This window comes from Carlito syrichta, unplaced genomic scaffold (assembly GCF_000164805.1).
Source record: "Carlito syrichta isolate Samal-C Ts95f unplaced genomic scaffold, Tarsius_syrichta-2.0.1 Scaffold309091, whole genome shotgun sequence".
In the NCBI taxonomy this organism is placed as follows: Eukaryota; Metazoa; Chordata; class Mammalia; order Primates; family Tarsiidae; genus Carlito; species Carlito syrichta.
Genome location: NW_007253187.1, coordinates 541,456 through 558,932, shown reverse-complemented (window position 1 = coordinate 558,932; position 17,477 = coordinate 541,456). Strand labels below are relative to the sequence as shown.

Here is a 17,477-nt window from a genome sequence, read left to right as displayed (position 1 = left end):
AGACTGAGGCAGAAGGATCACCTGAGCCCAGCAGGTTGAGGCTGCGGTGGCCATGAGAGTGCCACTGCCCTCCAGCCTGGGAGACAGAGTGAGACTCCAACTCAGTAAATAAATAAATAAATGGCTTTTCCAAGAATGCAATGAATAAATGAAGGACAAAGGTTTTAAAAAAACAGAAACTACTACACATAAATTCAAAAAGTGCAAAGGTATAAAAAAGGTATACAGTTAAAATTTTTCCCTCCTCCCTGGAAGAGACAAACCACTGTCACAAGTTTTTGGTATATTCTTCCAGAGAAAGTCTATGCATATGCAAGCATTTGCATATATATGTACATGTATTATATATACATGCTTGTGATATAGATATACAATTTCTCCTCCTTTGGAGCTGGGATTTGAATCAGACCTGTGTGACTCTGGAGTATATGCCCATTTCTCCAGACTCACAGCCTCTCAGGCCACAGAAGAATTGAGAAATGAAGGAATAGTTCTCACAATAGCGCATCGTTCAACTCTGGAAAGGTGCCAGGTGCCTAGGAAAAAGTGAGGACTGGGCGTGGGGAGAGGTCATCAAAAGACTCAGAATAAAGTCTAACTTTATTCCTGAACAAGTCCTTCCCTTCACTGGGCCTTAAATACTCTGAAAATTAGACATTGTATTAGATAATTTCTTTCTTTTTTTTCCTTTTGAGTTGGAGTCTCACTGTCACCCAGGCTGAAGTGCAGTGGCACACTCACGGCCACCACAGCCTCAAACTGCTGGGCTCAGGCAGTCCTTCTGCCTCAGCCTTCCAAGTAGCTGGAACTATAGGCATGCACTACCCCACCCAACTAATTTTTTTTTTTTTTAATTTATTGTAGAGGTGAGGTCTCACCAAGTTGCCCAGGCTGGTCTTGAACCCCTGAGCTCAGGCAGTCCTCTCGCCTTGGCCTCCCAAAATACTGGGATTACAGGCTTGAGCCACTGCGCCCAGCAGATTAGATAATTTCTTTTTTTTTTTTTTTTTGAGTTGGTGTCTCACTCTGTCGCCCAGACTAGAGTGCAGTGGCCACTCCCGGCCACCGCAGCCTCAACCTGCTGGGCTCCAGCAATCCTTCCGCCTCAGCCTTCTGAGTAGCCGGAATTATAGGCATGCGCTACCACGCCTGGCTGATTTTTTGATTTATTGTAGAGATGAGGTCTCACTGCCCAGGTGGGTCTCGAACCCGCGGGCTCAGGTAATCCACTCACCTCAGTCTCCCAAATGTGCAGGATTACAGGCTGAGCCACCAAGCCCGGCTAGATAATTTCTTAAACTCATCTTGGCTCTAATATTCTAGAACTTTATGTAGTCTGGAAGCACAGAGTGAAGGATCTTGAAATCTGGAGACAGACAGACCTGGATTCAAATCCCAGCTATGCCTCTCAGAAGTTGTGTAACTCTGGGCATGTCATGTAATCTCTCTGAGCTTTAATTTTCTCATTGATAAAAGAAACAATTGCAATTCCAGCTGCCCCCGTGGATGATTAGAACCCATCTGTTCCTTTGAAGATGGGCTGCAGAGAAGCTGAGAGGTCAGCTTAGCAAACCTGTGCTGACCTTGTGGCATGTTCCTGACTCAGCTGGACCCTGTGGTGGACACATACACTGCTTTGGAAGGTTGCGGTGGGAGAATTGCTTGAGCAAGGGGTTTGAGACCAGCCTGGGCAAAATCTGAAATTTTTTTTAAAGCTTAACTAGGGATGGTGGCATGTACCTGTAGTCCCAGCTACTTGGGATGCTGAAGCAGGAAGATTGCTCGAGCCCAAGAATGTGAGGCTGCAGTGAGCCATGATCATGCCACTGCACTCCAGTCTGGGTGACAGAGTGAGACCCTAACTCTATTTTTTTCAAGTTACATGCACTCTGGTCACTGTGATGCCCACAGGATGGGGACTCCAGCTGGGCCACTATGTCTTTGGGGGTAACATCACCTGTGGAGGACATCATTGTGGAGATCAGTAAGACAGGAAGCCTGCACCTCTACCTGGAGCATGGCAACTCTCCTGTCTCTTTGGCTGGTCTCCAGGCTCGCGCTTTCTCTCTCTCTTTCTCTCTCTCTCGGACTCATCCTCCCACAGCAGCTATAGTGAGCTTCCTAAAACCCACACATGACCAGGCCACCCCCCTTCCTGAAGATTTTCAGTGGCTTCCCATTTGACGGTAAGCTGAAGTACAAATGCCTTGAGATGGCACAAAAGGCTCCAGGATTCATCTTCTCTTTCCTCATTTTCCCCTTGAAACTGCTGGTTAGCCATGTGGAATTGTGGGCAGCTCCCCAAGCACCAGCTCTCCAACATTTCCAAGTCTTTGCATACATCCATGCCTGAAATGCAACCTCCCCTCTTCTGACTGATGTCCCCACTATCCTTCTTACCTAACCTCATGGGCAACCATTCAATATATATAATGTGTATCTTTCTGTGTTCTGGTAAGCTCTGTAAATCTCTATGCTTGTTTTGTGTGCATAGTTTTTGGTTTTTTGATTTTTTTTTCTTAGTTTTTGTTTTGTTTTGTTTTGTTTTTCTGGAGTCAAAGTCTCACTCTGCTGCCCAGGATGGAGTGCAGTAACACTACTACAGTCTCCAACTCCTGGGCTCAGGCGGTCTTTTCACCACCTTAGCCTTCTGAGTATCTAGGTCTACAGGTGCATGCCAACATATCTGGCTAATTATTTGTAGAGACAAGGTCTTGCTGTGTTGCCTAGGCTCGTCTCAAACTCCTGGGCTCAAGCAGTCCTCCCGCCTAGGCCTCCCAAAGTACTGGGATTACAGGTGTGAGCCACTGTGCCGGGTTTGTGCATGTATTTTTAAGATACAAATGGTGCTGTGTCATGTAGCACATTCTATTTCTTACTTTTTCACACTCAGTGTTAGGTTTTTTTTTAAGATCCTTCACAATGCTATGGTGGACATCCTTGTCTATGTGCCCTTGTTGGCCTATGTGACTCTCTTTGGGAGAGATTGCCGGCTTTCCAGGTTGACTGACCACACCCGCACCTCCATACATAGTGCTTCAGGGCATCCATAGCTCTATATCCCGCCAATTCTCTGTATTATGCGCTTCTGATTTTGCCCATCTAATAGGTACAAAGTGGCAGCTGGTTTGTGTGGTATGTGTGTGGAGGATGATTTGGGGCAGAAGAGAGTAGGAATGACACATGAAATAAAATGGAATATGACTCACACCTATAATTCCAGCACTTTGGGAGGCCAAGGCAAGTGGATTGCTGGAGGTCAGGAGTTCAAGACTAGCCTGGGCAACATAGACCTCATCTCTACAAAATATTTAAAACATAGCCTGGTGTGTTGGCACATGTCTGTAGTGCCAACTACTCAGGAGACTGAAGCAGCCTCCTAAACCCAGGAGTTCAAGGTTGCAGTGAGCCATGATTACAGCACTGCCCTCCAGCCTGGAGGAGGAGTACAACATAGCTAGACTCTGTCTGAAAAAAGAAAGGAAAGGAAAGGAAAAATAGAGAAAAGGAATGACTCAGATGAAGAAACTCTAGGAAGGAAAAGGCTAATTTTCTCTGTTTAGATCATTTCAGGAAAAAGGAAATGACAGATTAAGTTTCTGCTCTATGGAACTAACAAGCAAGTAGACTATTAATACAATATCAGATAGTAAATGCTCTGAAGTAAATAAAACAGGGCAATGAGCCAGAAAGTGATGGGGGAGCCTTTAGCATGGGTGACTGGAAGGAAGCAACATTTGAACAGAGACTAGAATGATGAACTGTGCAAAAGATTTTGCTGAAGAATATTTCAGGTAGTGACAGCTATTGTTTTAATTTTTATTTCTCTGATTACTAATGAGTCAGAGCATGTCTTTATCTACTTGTTCACATTTTGGATTTCCTCTTTTATAAGTTGCCTGTTTATGTTCTTTGCCCTTTTTCTTGAATTTACTGCCTTTTTCTTGTGGGTTTGAATATTTGCTGATAAATTCTGTATACAGATCCCTTGTTGACTCTTGTTTTTCCTCACCGGCTTTAGACATTGCAATAGTTCTGACTTTTCTATTCCTCAGACACACCAGCTCCCCTGCCCTTGGACCTTTGTCCTTGCATCTCTCTCTGCCTGCTATGTTCCTCTCCCAGATACTTGCAGTCAGGGGTTTCACAGCATTAGGCTCTCAGATGCCACCTCCTCAGACACATCCCTCCACCAGACACATGCCATTACATCATCCGGTTTGGCTAGCATCCTGACCATATCACCATTATCTCACTCACTCATTGTTTGCTTGCTCATGGTCTGCCATAGTAGCTAAGGATATGCTCCAGTCAGTCTTAGTCAATCTAACCTCAACCCCTAATGCAGTGTCTGGCACACAGTAGGTCCTCAGTTAACATCTGCTGAATGAATGAATTATGCCCCAGTCTCTGGGAGTGGAGCGAGGAAAAATCTGAAGGTAAGGCGAAGAGAGGTGCACTTCAAGTGACACTTCAAAGGAGGACAAGTTAACATTTGTTGAGTTTTTATCATGGGCCAGGCACTGTGCCAAGCACTTCGTATGAGTTATTGTAGTAGTCCTGATAATAATCCTATGAGGTGAATATTCTTATTTTCCTATTTATGAGATGAGGAAACTGAGGCAGAGAGATGAGCTGTCCAGGCTCCCAAAGTTAGAAAATGGCAGAGAAGAAACCAGGACCCAGGAAGTCCCTAGATGGGGTTCTTAAACCACTGCACATACTGCTTCTTAAGAGAAGGAGACAGGCGAGGAAATGAGTGTGGCATCCTTATTATTGGAGAAGTCTGGCCCTCCCAGAGAAGGCATTGAGGATGGGAGGCAGGGAGGAAAATGATGTCTCCCCTATGGCACTGGTGAGGCCCAGAGAGGATAAATGACCAGCCCCCGCTGCGGGTGAGCCAACCTCCCCGGTTCGCGGCGACTTCACGATCCCCTTCCACTTTCTCTTGGCAGAGACCGGGTGGCGCGCATCGGGCTGGGCGTGATCCTGAACCTGGCGAAGGAGCGCGAACCCGTGGAGCTGGCGCGGAGCGTGGCAGGCATCTTAGAGCACATGTTCAAGCACTCGGAGGAGACGTGCCAGCGGCTGGTGGCATCCGGAGGCCTGGACGCGGTGCTGTACTGGTGTCGCCGCACGGACCCGGCGCTACTGCGTCACTGCGCGCTGGCGCTGGCCAACTGCGCGCTGCACGGGGGCCAAGCGGTGCAGCGACGCATGGTGGAGAAGCGCGCCGCCGAGTGGCTCTTCCCGCTCGCCTTCTCCAAGGAGGACGAGCTGCTCCGGCTGCACGCCTGCCTCGCGGTGGCGGTGTTGGCAACCAACAAGGAGGTGGAGCGCGAGGTGGAGCGTTCCGGCACGCTGGCGCTTGTGGAGCCGCTGGTGGCCTCGCTGGACCCTGGCCGCTTCGCCCAATGCCTGGTGGATGCCAGCGACACAAGCCAGGGCCGCGGGCCTGACGACCTGCAGCGACTTGTGCCGCTGCTCGACTCGTCGCGCTTGGAGGCGCAGTGCATCGGGGCTTTCTACCTCTGCGCGGAGGCTGCCATCAAGAGCCTGCAAGGCAAGACCAAGGTGGGTGCAGGTAGGGAGAAAAGTGGGCCAGGGGTCAGAGAGCGCCTGGGAAGGCTTCCCAGAGGAAGTGGCATTCCCAGGCGCTCTCTGACCCAGAGGAAGTGACATTCAACTGGGACTTGAGGCAGGCATAAGAATTAGGTGAAGCAAGATGAGAGGCTAGTTATTTTGGCCTTGAAGGTAAGAACCAAAGTTTGAACTTGGTCTTAGGGGGCAAGAGGAAGGCACAGAAAGTTGGGGGTTTTTTTGGTTTTTTGTTTTTTGAGTTGGAGTCTCACTCCGTTGTCCAGGCTGGAGTGCAGTGGCATGCTCGCCGCCACCCCAGCGTTGACCTGCTGGGCTCAGGCGATCCCTTCCGCCTCAGCTTTCCAAGTAGCCAGAATTACAGGTGCACGCTACCATGCCTGGCTAATTTTTGATTTATTGTAGAGACGAGGTCTCGCCATGTTGCCCAGGCTGTTCTCGAACCCGTGGGCTCAGGCAATCCCTTCACCTCGGCCTCCCAGAGTGCTGGGATTACAGGTTTGAGCCACGGCACCTGCCAACACAGAGAGGTTTTTTAGCAGGGGACAAAGATCACCCTGACTGTTGTGTGGAAAGGGGCTTGATAAGGGTGAGACTGGAGGCAAGGAGACCCAAAAGGAGGTTACGACTTGGGGGTAGGAGGTTGAGATGGTGGAGGCAGAGGTCTCAGTAGAGAGCAGGCAGATAGAGAGCAGGCAGATTCAAGAGGTGGAACTAGGACTTGGTGACTGGGTGAAGGAGACAGAGGAGCTGAGGATGACCCCTGGCCATGAACAGAGGTAACCCAATGGATGAGGGGAACTGGTGAGAGACAGGTTGAATTGGGAGAGGGAAAGAAAATGAATTCAGTGGGACATATGGAGTCTGACGTTGCATGAGAGCTGGCCAGCTGGAGAGCTTCAGAGGACAGTGTAGCTATTTGAATCTGGAGTCTGGGAAGATGGCTGCTGGAGACAGGGGCTTGGGGCAGGACATCAGTGTGTCAGCCAGATAACCCCCAACTGCCTTGTTTTTATCCTCTGGAAAACTGAAGGAGTTGGACCACAGCAGCAGTTCTTACTGGGATATGGGACTAATGATAGTTTCATTACCAAAAGTTTGTGGGGGGGGGTTGTTGTTGTTGTTTTGACATGGTCTTGCCATATTGCCCAAACTGGTCTTAAAACTCCTAGGCTCAAGTGATCCTACTGATTCAGCCACCTCAGGACCTGGGAGTACAGGCACATGCCACCGGACCCAGCTACATTTTGCTTTTTAAATAGTATAGATTCAAGATTAACCCTATATTGTCACTCTTCTTCTTTTCTTTTCTTTTTTTTTTTTTTTTTTTTTTTTGAGTTGGAGTCTCACTCTGTCACCCAGGCTAAAGTGCGGTGGCACACTCACAGCAACCCCAGCATCGACCTGCTGGGCTCTGGCAATCCTTCCACCTCAGCCTTCCAAGTACCCAGAACTACAGACACGCGCTACCATGCCTGGCTAATTTTTGATTTATTGTAGAGACGAGGTCTCGCCATGTTGCCCAGGCTGGTCTCAAACCCACGGGCCACTCTCTTTTCTTTGCATTTCTCTGTGGGGTCTTGGGGGTTGGTAACAATTAGTTCACAGTGTATGGTGCCCAGCATGTCTGCACCACTGCTATTATCTGGGACCCTCAGAGGAGTGTGTCTCATAGATGATTGTCACCCATCATGTGTGTCCCTGCCAATCAAGTAGAGACTGCTATGTCAGGGGTCTCTAAGACCTCATCCAACATCCAATGTTCTAAAAACATCAAAACATTCTTCTCTTTGCACCTAGAGTTGGGCCATAGGAGGTGTTGCCTATTAAGTCTTGCTGTGCTTTGAGAGAAGGAACTTGAAGGGAAGGGAGTGAGGACCCCAAGATTTGGATCTAGGCAGTAGCCATGATCACCAGCCCTGTCACTTCTTTCCCATCAAGCTGAGTGCAGTTCAACAAAGACCTATTGAGCCTCTACTTTGTAGCCTTCATTATGCCAGGTACAGGGCTCCAGCAATGACTAAGACATGCCCTCAGATTATACTCCAGTGGAAGTTGCATTAAGTGGCATTCAGAGTGTGGTATGAGTCCTAATTGGAAGTCCAGGCCAAGCCGTGAGGGAATCAAAGCAGACTGCCTGGAGGAGGTGCTGATCAATTTAAATTTTGGTGAATGAGTAGGAGTCCCATGAGTAGGCTAGAAGAACTAAGATTTTGGGAACAGGGTGGGCTGAGATCCAGAGGTGAGAGAGCCTTGGTGGGTGTGTGTGGGGGCAGGTTTCAGATGAGTGTAAGTTGGTGGAAGGCAGGTAAGCTGTGGGTGGGGGAAGGGGCTGCAGTGTGCCCGCCTGGCAGCCATGCTGAGAGCTCAGACTTTATCCCAGGGCCAGTGGAAGCTGTAGAAGGGACACAAGAGTTGGGAGGACCCGGGTACTTGGTGGCCGAAGGCAGGGCCAGGGCAGATAGTGGGACTTTTAGCGGTGAGACGAGGCCAGTGGGGGACTGGGCATGACTGGACACAGCTAAGGAGCTGGTGGACCCTAGACGCCCTCTCCCTCACGCCCTCCCTAGCTGTTCAGCGACATCGGCGCCATCCAGAGCCTGAAGCGCCTCGTCTCCTACTCCACCAACGGCACCAAGTCGGCGCTGGCCAAGCGCGCGCTTCGCCTGCTGGGCGAGGAGGTGCCGCGGCCCATCCTGCCCTGCGTGCCCAGCTGGAAGGAGACCGAGGTCCAGACGTGGCTGCAGCAGATCGGCTTCTCCCAGTACTGCGAGAGCTTCCGGGTAGAGCCGCGAGGGGCCTCCTCCCCCGAGACGGAGGGGTCGCCCTGGGCACAAGCGTCTGCGCCCGCTCCTGGCCTGCACGCCCGCGGCGCCGGGGTGGCCTTTTGAGGGTGGGGATCCTGTACTCAGCCACACCGGGGGTCACTCGGCTGGTCCCATCCGCCTCCTACACCGCCATCTCCAGTTCCCTCCCCTGGCATCTTGTGCTTCTTCCTTACACCTGACCCCTCCCCCAGGAGCAGCTGGTCGATGGCGACCTGCTTCTGCGGCTCACGGAGGAGGAACTCCAAACCGACCTGGGCATGAAATCGGGCATCACCCGCAAGAGGTACGGAGCCTCCTGTCCGCCCGACCCCCGCCGGGTCTAACTAACCGCCCCCTCCGGGCCTCAGCGTCTTCTCCTCCGCGGGATGCAGGTTTTTTAGGGAACTCACGGAGCTCAAGACCTTCGCCAACTATGCTACGTGCGATCGCAGCAACCTGGCCGACTGGCTGGGCAGCCTGGACCCGCGCTTCCGCCAGTACACCTACGGCCTGGTCAGCTGTGGCCTGGACCGCTCCCTGCTGCACCGCGTGACGGAGCAGCAGCTCCTGGAGGACTGTGGCATCCGCCTGGGCGTGCACCGCGCCCGCATCCTCACGGCCGCCAGAGGTCTGCCCGCCCACCCCTAGCCCGCCCCAGCCCCAGTCCCAGCCCCAGCCTCAGTCTTGGAGGAGTAAGAGGAGACTCTGGGTGGAGCCTCACAGGCTCCCTGCGGGTTGATTGAGCACATATGTGAGGCAGACTGGGCTCTGGGGTTGTAAAGACTTTGCCCTCTACAAGTTCCCAGTCTGAGGTGGGCGGGAGAGTGGGAGGAAGGCAAGTATTGAAATAGGCAGGGGCCCCAGCAGGAAGCATGTCCCGGCTCCAGTGGGAGCCCAGAGAAGCGCAGCCTACCCTGACTACCCAGGTCTAGACTTCAGAGAAGAGGAGAGGCCTGGCCATGTTTTCAGGGGTGTATGGGGATGTGGGGGGTGGCAACAGGAAGGGCAGCCCAGGCAGAGGGGGCAGATATGCAAGCATGGAGATAGGACACAGCATGGAGGGTGCATGTGAGGGGTGTGTGTGTGTTGGGGGTGTTATCCTATTAGCCAACAGTTTACAACGTATGGGTTCTGGAGGTGTTTTCAAGTGAATTCTAGGGCTCTAGCAGCCCTCTTTATTCACTCATTTATTTGCACTTACTAATTTACTATTTAGCCAGTTGTCAATTTTTATATGCCAGGTACGTGTACTAAGTGTTTAAGATATAATCTTTTTCTTTTGGAGTCAGAGTCTCACTCTGTCACTCAGGCTATCCTTCTACCTCAGTCTTTCAAGTAGCTGGAACTACAGGCATGTGTCACCATGCCCAGCTATTTTTTTGGTATTGTAAAGATGAGGCCTCACCATGTTGCCCAGGCTGGCCTTGAACCTGTGGGCTCAGACAATCCTCTTGCCTCAGCCTCCCAAAGTGCTGAGATTACAGACGTGAGCCACCATGCCCAGCTATCTCATTAATCTCTACATTGATTCTCTGCAGTGAGTGTTAAAGTTTTTAACCAATTTAAACAAATTTCTAAAGGATAAAAACAAGCATAAGTAAACGTGAAAGTGTCCGGTTTGAGGAGTTTTGAAAAATGTAAACTCCCTGTATAATCCCCATCATAATCAAAGATATAGAACATTTCCATCATGGGTGTTAATTTGAAAGATAATGAAACTATGATTTAAAGGATTTAAGTACATTTCCCAAGGTTACAAAAGTCAATAAATGACAGAACTGGGATGTAAGCCCTTGTCTTTCTGCTTCAAAAACAGATAAATGTTGCACCTCACCCTCCAGAATTGCTAAGGGCTACAGGTGCATGTCACAACTCCCACCAATTTTGGGGGGGTTTTTTTTGTAGAAACAAGGTCTTGCTCTGTTGCCCAAACTGGTTTCAAACTCCTCGCCTCAAGCAATCCTTCCACCTCAGCTTCCCAAAATGCTGGGATTACAGGTGTCAGTCACTGCACCCGGCAATTCTTTTCATTTTATCCATTCATTCAGTGAGTGCATGCTAAGCACTTCTGAGGGACAAGGGACTGTGCATTGTCTCTATTCTTATGCTCCAACCAAAGCAGGTCGGCTTTTATCATTTTATGTTACAGCCCCCAATAAAATTCCAAGATTTCATTTTTAAACAACAGAAGAGTCCTGGGGCATAAATAGTGACGAAAATAGCTTGTACAGGGAGTAGGGAGCCATGCACAATTTTTAGGTGGGGACAATGACATGCTCAGATTTGGATTTTAGAAAGATCCTCTGGTGGCTGCAGTAAATGGAGATGGATTAAACTGGGCGATCCTAGCTAGATATGGAGAGGCCATTGAGGAGGCTGAAGTCTAGGATGTTTAGCAGGTGGAATCCCCCAAACATAGTGCCTGGCTTCCACCACTAAGCTCCACGAAGACAGAGTTTTGCCTGTTTTGCTCACTGCACTAAGGATGGTGCCCGACACACAGTATGTGCTTAGTGAATATTTGTTCTTTTTCTTTTCTTTTTTTGAGTCAGAGTCTCACTCTGTCACTCAGGCTTGAGTGCAGTGGCATAATCATGGCTCACCGCAGCCTTGACCTTCTGGGCTCAGGCGATCCTTTGCCTCAGCCTCCTGAGTAGCTGGGACTATAGGTACATGACACCATGCCCAGGCAATTTTCAGATTTTTTGATTTTTGCCCAGTCTGGTCTCAAACTCTTGGGCTCAAGTAATCCTCCTGCCTCAGGCTTCTGAAGTGCTGGGATTACAGGCGTGAGCCACCGTGCCCGGCCAGTAAATGTTTGTTAAATAAACGAATGGGAGACAGGAGTTGAAGCTGATATCCAGGCTTCTGACTTTGGTAGAAAACTGAGAGGGAGTGAGGGGAAGATGTGGGATGTGTTGAGTTTGGAGTGGGCAGTCGGCTGTGCGGGTCTGGAATTCCGGAGAGGGGGCAGGGCTGGAAGTGCTTATCCATGTCCCTAAAACACGATGCCTGCCTCCTGAAAGGAACGCATCAGTATTTACTGTCTTCCTTCCTGGAGACCCCACCTCTCCACCTCAGTGACCTTTTTGGAGCAGGCTACCATCCAGGCTGGGCTGAGAGGGCTGGGTGGACAAGAGGCTAAGTCCCCTGGGGGTGATGCACTTCATGGTGAGTGATGGGGAGAAGCTACTCTCAGCATGCTGTCTCTTGTCCACTTCAGAAATGCTACACTCCCCACTGCCCTGTACTGGCTGCAAGTCCAGTGGGGACACCCCGGATGTCTTCATCAGCTACCGCCGGAACTCAGGCTCCCAGCTGGCCAGGTGAGGAGGGATAGGCAAGCAGCCTGGGACTTTGGGGCAGGGACGTGGCACTGACATAGGACCTGCTTGCAGCCTCCTGAAGGTGCACCTGCAGCTGCACGGCTTCAGTGTCTTCATTGATGTGGAGAAGCTGGAAGCGGGCAAGTTTGAGGACAAGCTCATCCAAAGTGTCATGGGTGCCCGCAACTTTGTGCTAGTGCTGTCAGCCGGGGCACTGGACAAGTGCATGCAGGACCATGACTGCAAGGACTGGGTGCACAAGGTAGGTGCTGGCCTCACCTCTGTGGTCCAGGCATTGACCTGTGGCCCCGAAGACAGGGTCCTCCTTCCATTCCGTCTGCACATCCAGCAATACTTAGCCCTGAAGCACCTCCCTGGCACAGCTGGAAGCCAGGAACCACAGCTGTCACTGTAACAGGACTTTAGCAAGTCACTTAGACCCTCTGAGCCTCAGTTTTCTTATCTACAAAATGGGGATATCTTACCTGTTCTACCCACCTTGCAGGATTGTTTGTGAGGGTCAAAGAGGAATAAAAATGCTTTGAAAAATAACTTCTGTGAGAGACAGAAGAGCGAAGGGACAGGCAGAATGGAATCATTGTTGAGAGCACAAAACAGAATTTGAATCCTGGCTCTGGTCTTTTTGAATCTGGCTCTGGAAGCTACTTAACCCTGATGGGCTTCATATTCATTACTGAAATGTGGGGAAAATAATAGTACCTAACTCCCTAGGGTATTGTTATAAGGATTAAAAGGGCTAAAAGTTGTGAATTGTTTAGCAGAATTCCTGGCACATAGTAATTTCTCAATAATGGTACCAATTATCATTCTTAATATAATTATTATGACTACTCCATCTGTTTAATTTGCCATTATATCTTCAGTGCCTGACACATTGTAGGAACTTATTGAATACTTTTGATCCATCTCACATCTTCAGGTTATTAATCATTTATCAGTCAGTAGGAATTGGGGTTGGGACTAAGGGAGGCAGTAGCCATGTGAGATGAGATCCTTTTCCTCAATGAGCTGAGGAGACAAGAAAATGCCCACAGTGACTAGATCGTATACAAGTTGGTGTAAATGCTAAGCCAGGTAAGCAAACCTCTTGCTTGCTATAGAAGTATGAAGAAAGGAGAGAGCATTGGGGGCTGAAATAATCAGAGAAGGCTTCATGGAGGAAAGAGAACTTGAGAAGAGTCTTTTTCTTTTGGAATTGGAGTCTCACTCTGTCGCCCAGACTGGAGTGCAGTGGCCACTCCCGGCCACCGCAGCCTCGCCCTGCTGGGCTCCGGCGATCCTTCCGCCTCAGCCTTCCAAGTAGCCGGAATTACAGGCATGTGCTACCACGCCCGGCTGATTTTTTGATTTATTGTAGAGATGAGGTCTCGCTGCCCAGGCGGGTCTCGAACCCGCGGGCTCAGACAATCCACTCACCTCAGCCTCCCAAAGGTGCGGGATTACAGGCTGAGCCACCGAGCCCGGCTGAGAAGAGTCTTAAGAATGGAGGTAAGTGGAAGAGAAGCCATCCCAAGCAGTGGAAACAGCATGAGCAAAGGAATAACGGTAGGGAGGACAAAGGTGCCAAAACCCTACATGCATCACTTACAGTATTGCCTTCTCCATCTCACAGATAAGGAAACTGAGGCTCAGAGAAGTACAATAATTCTCCCATGGCCACACTACTAGAAATCGGAAAAGCTGGGCTTCAAGCTCTACCTATCTGACTCCAAAGCCCATACTCTTTCCCAGTATCCACACTGTATTCCATGGCAAGGATCTGAGGGGGTGTGAGGGGAAGGGCTGGGATCAGGTTGGATTCAGCCAACACCAGTGATGATTGTCTGCATCTCTTCTCTTCTCTCTCTTTTTTTTTTGAGTTGGAGTCTCACTCTGTCACCCAGACTAGAGTGCAGTGGCCACTCCCGGCCACCGCAGCCTCAACCTGCTGGGGTCCAGCGATCTTTCCGCCTCAGCCTTCCGAGTAGCCGGAATTACAGGCATGTGCTACCACGCCTGTCTGATTTTTTGATTTATGGTAGAGATGAGGTCTCGCTGCCCAGGTGGGTCTCGAACCCGTGGGCTCAGGCAATCCACTCACCTCAGCCTCCCAAAGGCGCAGGATTACAGCCTGAGCCACTGAGCCCAGCTGCATCTCTTCTCAACTCCACATTCGGTGATGTCATCTTGGTAGCTTGAAATCAGGTGTGAGGATATTGGCAGTATTTACACCAAGGGTATTGGCAGCTAATACAAATCAGGGTTTGAGTTTTTTGTTTGGTTGTTTGGTTGGTTGGCTTCCCCCCTCTTGGAGAGCTAGTTGTTATACATTTACCAACTCACTACTAGATAAGAACTATGGAACCAGGTTATGGAGTATTTAAAGGCAGGGAGAAGACCTGTACTTAAAGCACTGGGAAACAGGACTGGGCGCAGTGGTTCAAGCCTGTAATCCCAGCACTTTGGGAGGCCGAGGTGAGAGGATTGCCTGAGCCCGTGGGTTCGAGATCAGCCTGGGCAACATGGTGAGACCTAGTCTCTACAATAAATAAATAAATAAAATTAGCTGGGCATGGTAGCATGTGCCTGTAGTTCCTGGAAGGCTGAGGCGGAAGGATTGCCTGAGCCCAGCAGGTCAAGGCTGCAGTGGCTGGGAGCATGCCACTACACTCCTGTCTGGGCGACAGAGTGAGACTCCAACTCAAAAAAAAAAAAGTCCCTGGGCTTCCTTCTCTTCATCTGTAAAGTGGAGTGGCTCTCCAGAAAGCCAAGGTGGAAGTCACATATGTTTTTTCCCCCCAGGAAGGCTCCACTCCCCAAGGGTGCTTGGCACCCACTGTGGTCCCAGCGGATGGTAAGGAGAGGGTGGCAGACGGGTGACAGGAGCCTTTGCCGTGGGTCAGTCCCAAAGGCTCCATCATCCCTCTCTGGTTGTTTCTAGTGCTTAATTGCCTCTGATTTTTAAAACTCCTTTCCCTGAAGCTACATTTAGTAAACAATCAATATGGAAACCACAAGTGAACTGCACTCAAGTCCAATCCCTGAGGTTCCCCCTTGAAAGGAAAAGAACATTCAATAAGCACTTACCAGAGCACCATGAAGTCAGTAACATCCTCAGAACAACTTTGTGAGGTAGCTTTTATTATCCCTACTTAATGGAGGAGGAAATCATAAACCTAGTATGTATTAAGCATACGCTATATGCCAAGTGCTGTTCTAGTCACTTGCCATGGAATATTGCATTTATTCTATGCAACAATCCTATAAGATGATAAGACTGTCATTAACCCTGATTGATTGATTGATTGATTGATTGAAAACAGGGTCTTGCTCTGTGACCCAGGCCAGAGTGCAGTGGCACAATCATAACTCACTGTAACCTCAAACTCCCAGGCTCTAGTATCCCTCCTGCCTCAACTTCCCAAGTAGCTAGGAGCACAGGCATGCACCACTATGCCCGGCTAAGGTTTTATTTTTTATAGAGACAGGCTCTCACCATGTTGCTCGGACTGGTCTCACACTCATGGCCTCAAGCCATCCTCCCCACTCATCCTCCCAAAGTGCTAGGATTACAGCCGGTCTAGACATGTTTTATATATTAGAAAATAGAGACTTTGAGAGCCTGTTATTTTTGCCTCAGGTCACAGAGCCTGTGTCAGAGACTTGATGTGAATCCAGATCTGATAATTCCAGAGTGCAGCCCCTACCTGCTGTGCTATGTTGGCTCATTCATCCATCCATTAAACATTTAGCAAGAACTGACTGTAGGCTTTGTGAAAGATGCTGAGATACATGGTGAGTAAAAAAGAGATATGGGGCCAGGCACAGTGGCCCATGCTTATAATCCCAGCACTTTGGGAGGCTGAGGTGAGAGGATTGCTTGAACCCAGGTGTTCGAGACCAGCCTGGGCAACTTGGCAAGACCTCATCTTTACAATAAATCAAAAAATTAGCAGGGTGTGGTGGTGTATGCCTGCAGTTCCAGCTACTTGGAAGGCTGAGGTGGAAGATCAACTGAGCCCAGCAGGTCGAGGCTGTGGTGGCCATGAGCATGCGACTGCCCTCCAGCCTGGGCGATAAGAGTGAGACTTCCGTTCAGGAAAAAAAAAAAAAATAGACATGGGCTGGTCATGGTGGCACATGCCTGTAATTTCAGCACTTTGGGAGGCTGAGGCAGGAGGATTGCTTGAACCCAGGTGTTCGAGACCAGCCTGGGCAACTTGGCAAGACCTCATCTTTACAATAAATCAAAAAATTAGCAGGGTGTGGTGGTGTATGCCTGCAGTTCCAGCTACTTGGAAGGCTGAGGTGGAAGATCAACTGAGCCCAGCAGGTCGAGGCTGTGGTGGCCATGAGCATGCGACTGCCCTCCAGCCTGGGCGATAAGAGTGAGACTTCCGTTCAGGAAAAAAAAAAAAAATAGACATGGGCTGGTCATGGTGGCACATGCCTGTAATTTCAGCACTTTGGGAGGCTGAGGCAGGAGGATTGCTTGAACCAAGGAGTTCAAGACCAGATGGGCAACAAAGCGAAACCTCATCTCTACAAAAAAAAAAAAAATCAGAAAAATTGACCAGGTTTGGTGGTGCATTCCTAGTAGTCCCAGCTATTCCAGCCTGGGTGACAGAATGAGACCCCCAATTCAAAAACAAATAAACAAACAAAAACAAGATATGGTTCCTGCTTTTATATTTGGCAGAGAAGATAAAAATTGAGCTAATTAATTAATTAAATTTTGCAACTGTAGCATGTGCTGCAGAGACTATAAGAGTCTATAATAGGGGAATGTGACTTGGTTGTGGAAGTGGAGGACAACTTCCCTGGGAAAGTGTTGATTGAACTCAGATCAGAGAACAAGTGGGCATTATCAAGGTGAAGGGCTAGGAGGACAGAGTAGGGGTGGAGTTCGAGAAGTGGGCTGTGGTCAACCATACAGGGCCATGAGGTCACATGAAAGAGTTTGGACTTTATTCCAAGAGTCATGTAAAGTCTGGAAGAGTAGGTGGTGACATGGTCAGATTTGTCATGGGTGCATTTTACAAAGATTAGCTAGGTGAATGGGCAACATGGAGAATGAATTAGAGGAGGCAAGTGTGGGTGAGAAGGGACCTGGTAGGGGCTTAAGATAATGGGGGTTGGAGCAGACAGTGGTAGAGTGGAGGCAGGGGAAAAGGGTGGATTTGAGAAATAGGTAAGGAGTTACAACTGTCAGGGTGCATGGTGAATCAATTTGGATGTAGGGATGTGATGTTTTTCTTCTGACCAAGTTGTGTGAGGTTTTTCCCACACCAGTAACTAATTCTCTAATTTCCCAACACCAACTGGGTGTCCCACCATTCACTTTAGTTCTGAAGTGTCAGACTCCATAGGTGTAAAAGCTCAGTCCTACAGATTGTCCTCACTTTAGACACCAGCCAAAAGTCTCAGATACCCAGGCTACCATACTTCTATCTGATTTGGTTACAAATTTGGGAGTTCTCATGACATGCCTCCCCCAAGGTTCAATAGTTCATTAGAACAGCTCAGGAAGACACTTTACTATTAGTGGTTTCTTATGTCAAACTTAAATAATGAGATTCAGAGAATATGAGTTTATCTGAATACAGAACTTGAGGATGGCCACCCAGCAAGCAATGACTCCAAACAAACAGGGTGAGCATTGCAAAGTGGAGAAATTAAGGTTTCTGCCAGGCTCGGTGGCTCAGCCTGTAATCCCATGCTTTGGGAGGCTGAGGTGAGTGGATTG

The 17,477-nt window shown here is 49.3% G+C and overlaps 1 protein-coding gene across 1 annotated transcript in view; it reads left to right on the top strand.

Annotated features, from left to right (window-relative positions):
* Window positions 1-17,477, top strand: part of SARM1 (sterile alpha and TIR motif containing 1) — a 23,592-nt gene that overhangs the window by 2,444 nt on the left and 3,671 nt on the right. Inside the window, exons 2-7 of the mRNA XM_021716899.1 lie at window positions 4,956-5,574; window positions 8,169-8,381; window positions 8,618-8,709; window positions 8,798-9,033; window positions 11,629-11,731; window positions 11,804-11,993. Coding sequence (XP_021572574.1) covers window positions 5,056-5,574; window positions 8,169-8,381; window positions 8,618-8,709; window positions 8,798-9,033; window positions 11,629-11,731; window positions 11,804-11,993 — 1,353 coding nt within the window. The 5' untranslated portion in view covers window positions 4,956-5,055. The remainder of the gene's footprint in view (window positions 1-4,955; window positions 5,575-8,168; window positions 8,382-8,617; window positions 8,710-8,797; window positions 9,034-11,628; window positions 11,732-11,803; window positions 11,994-17,477) is intronic.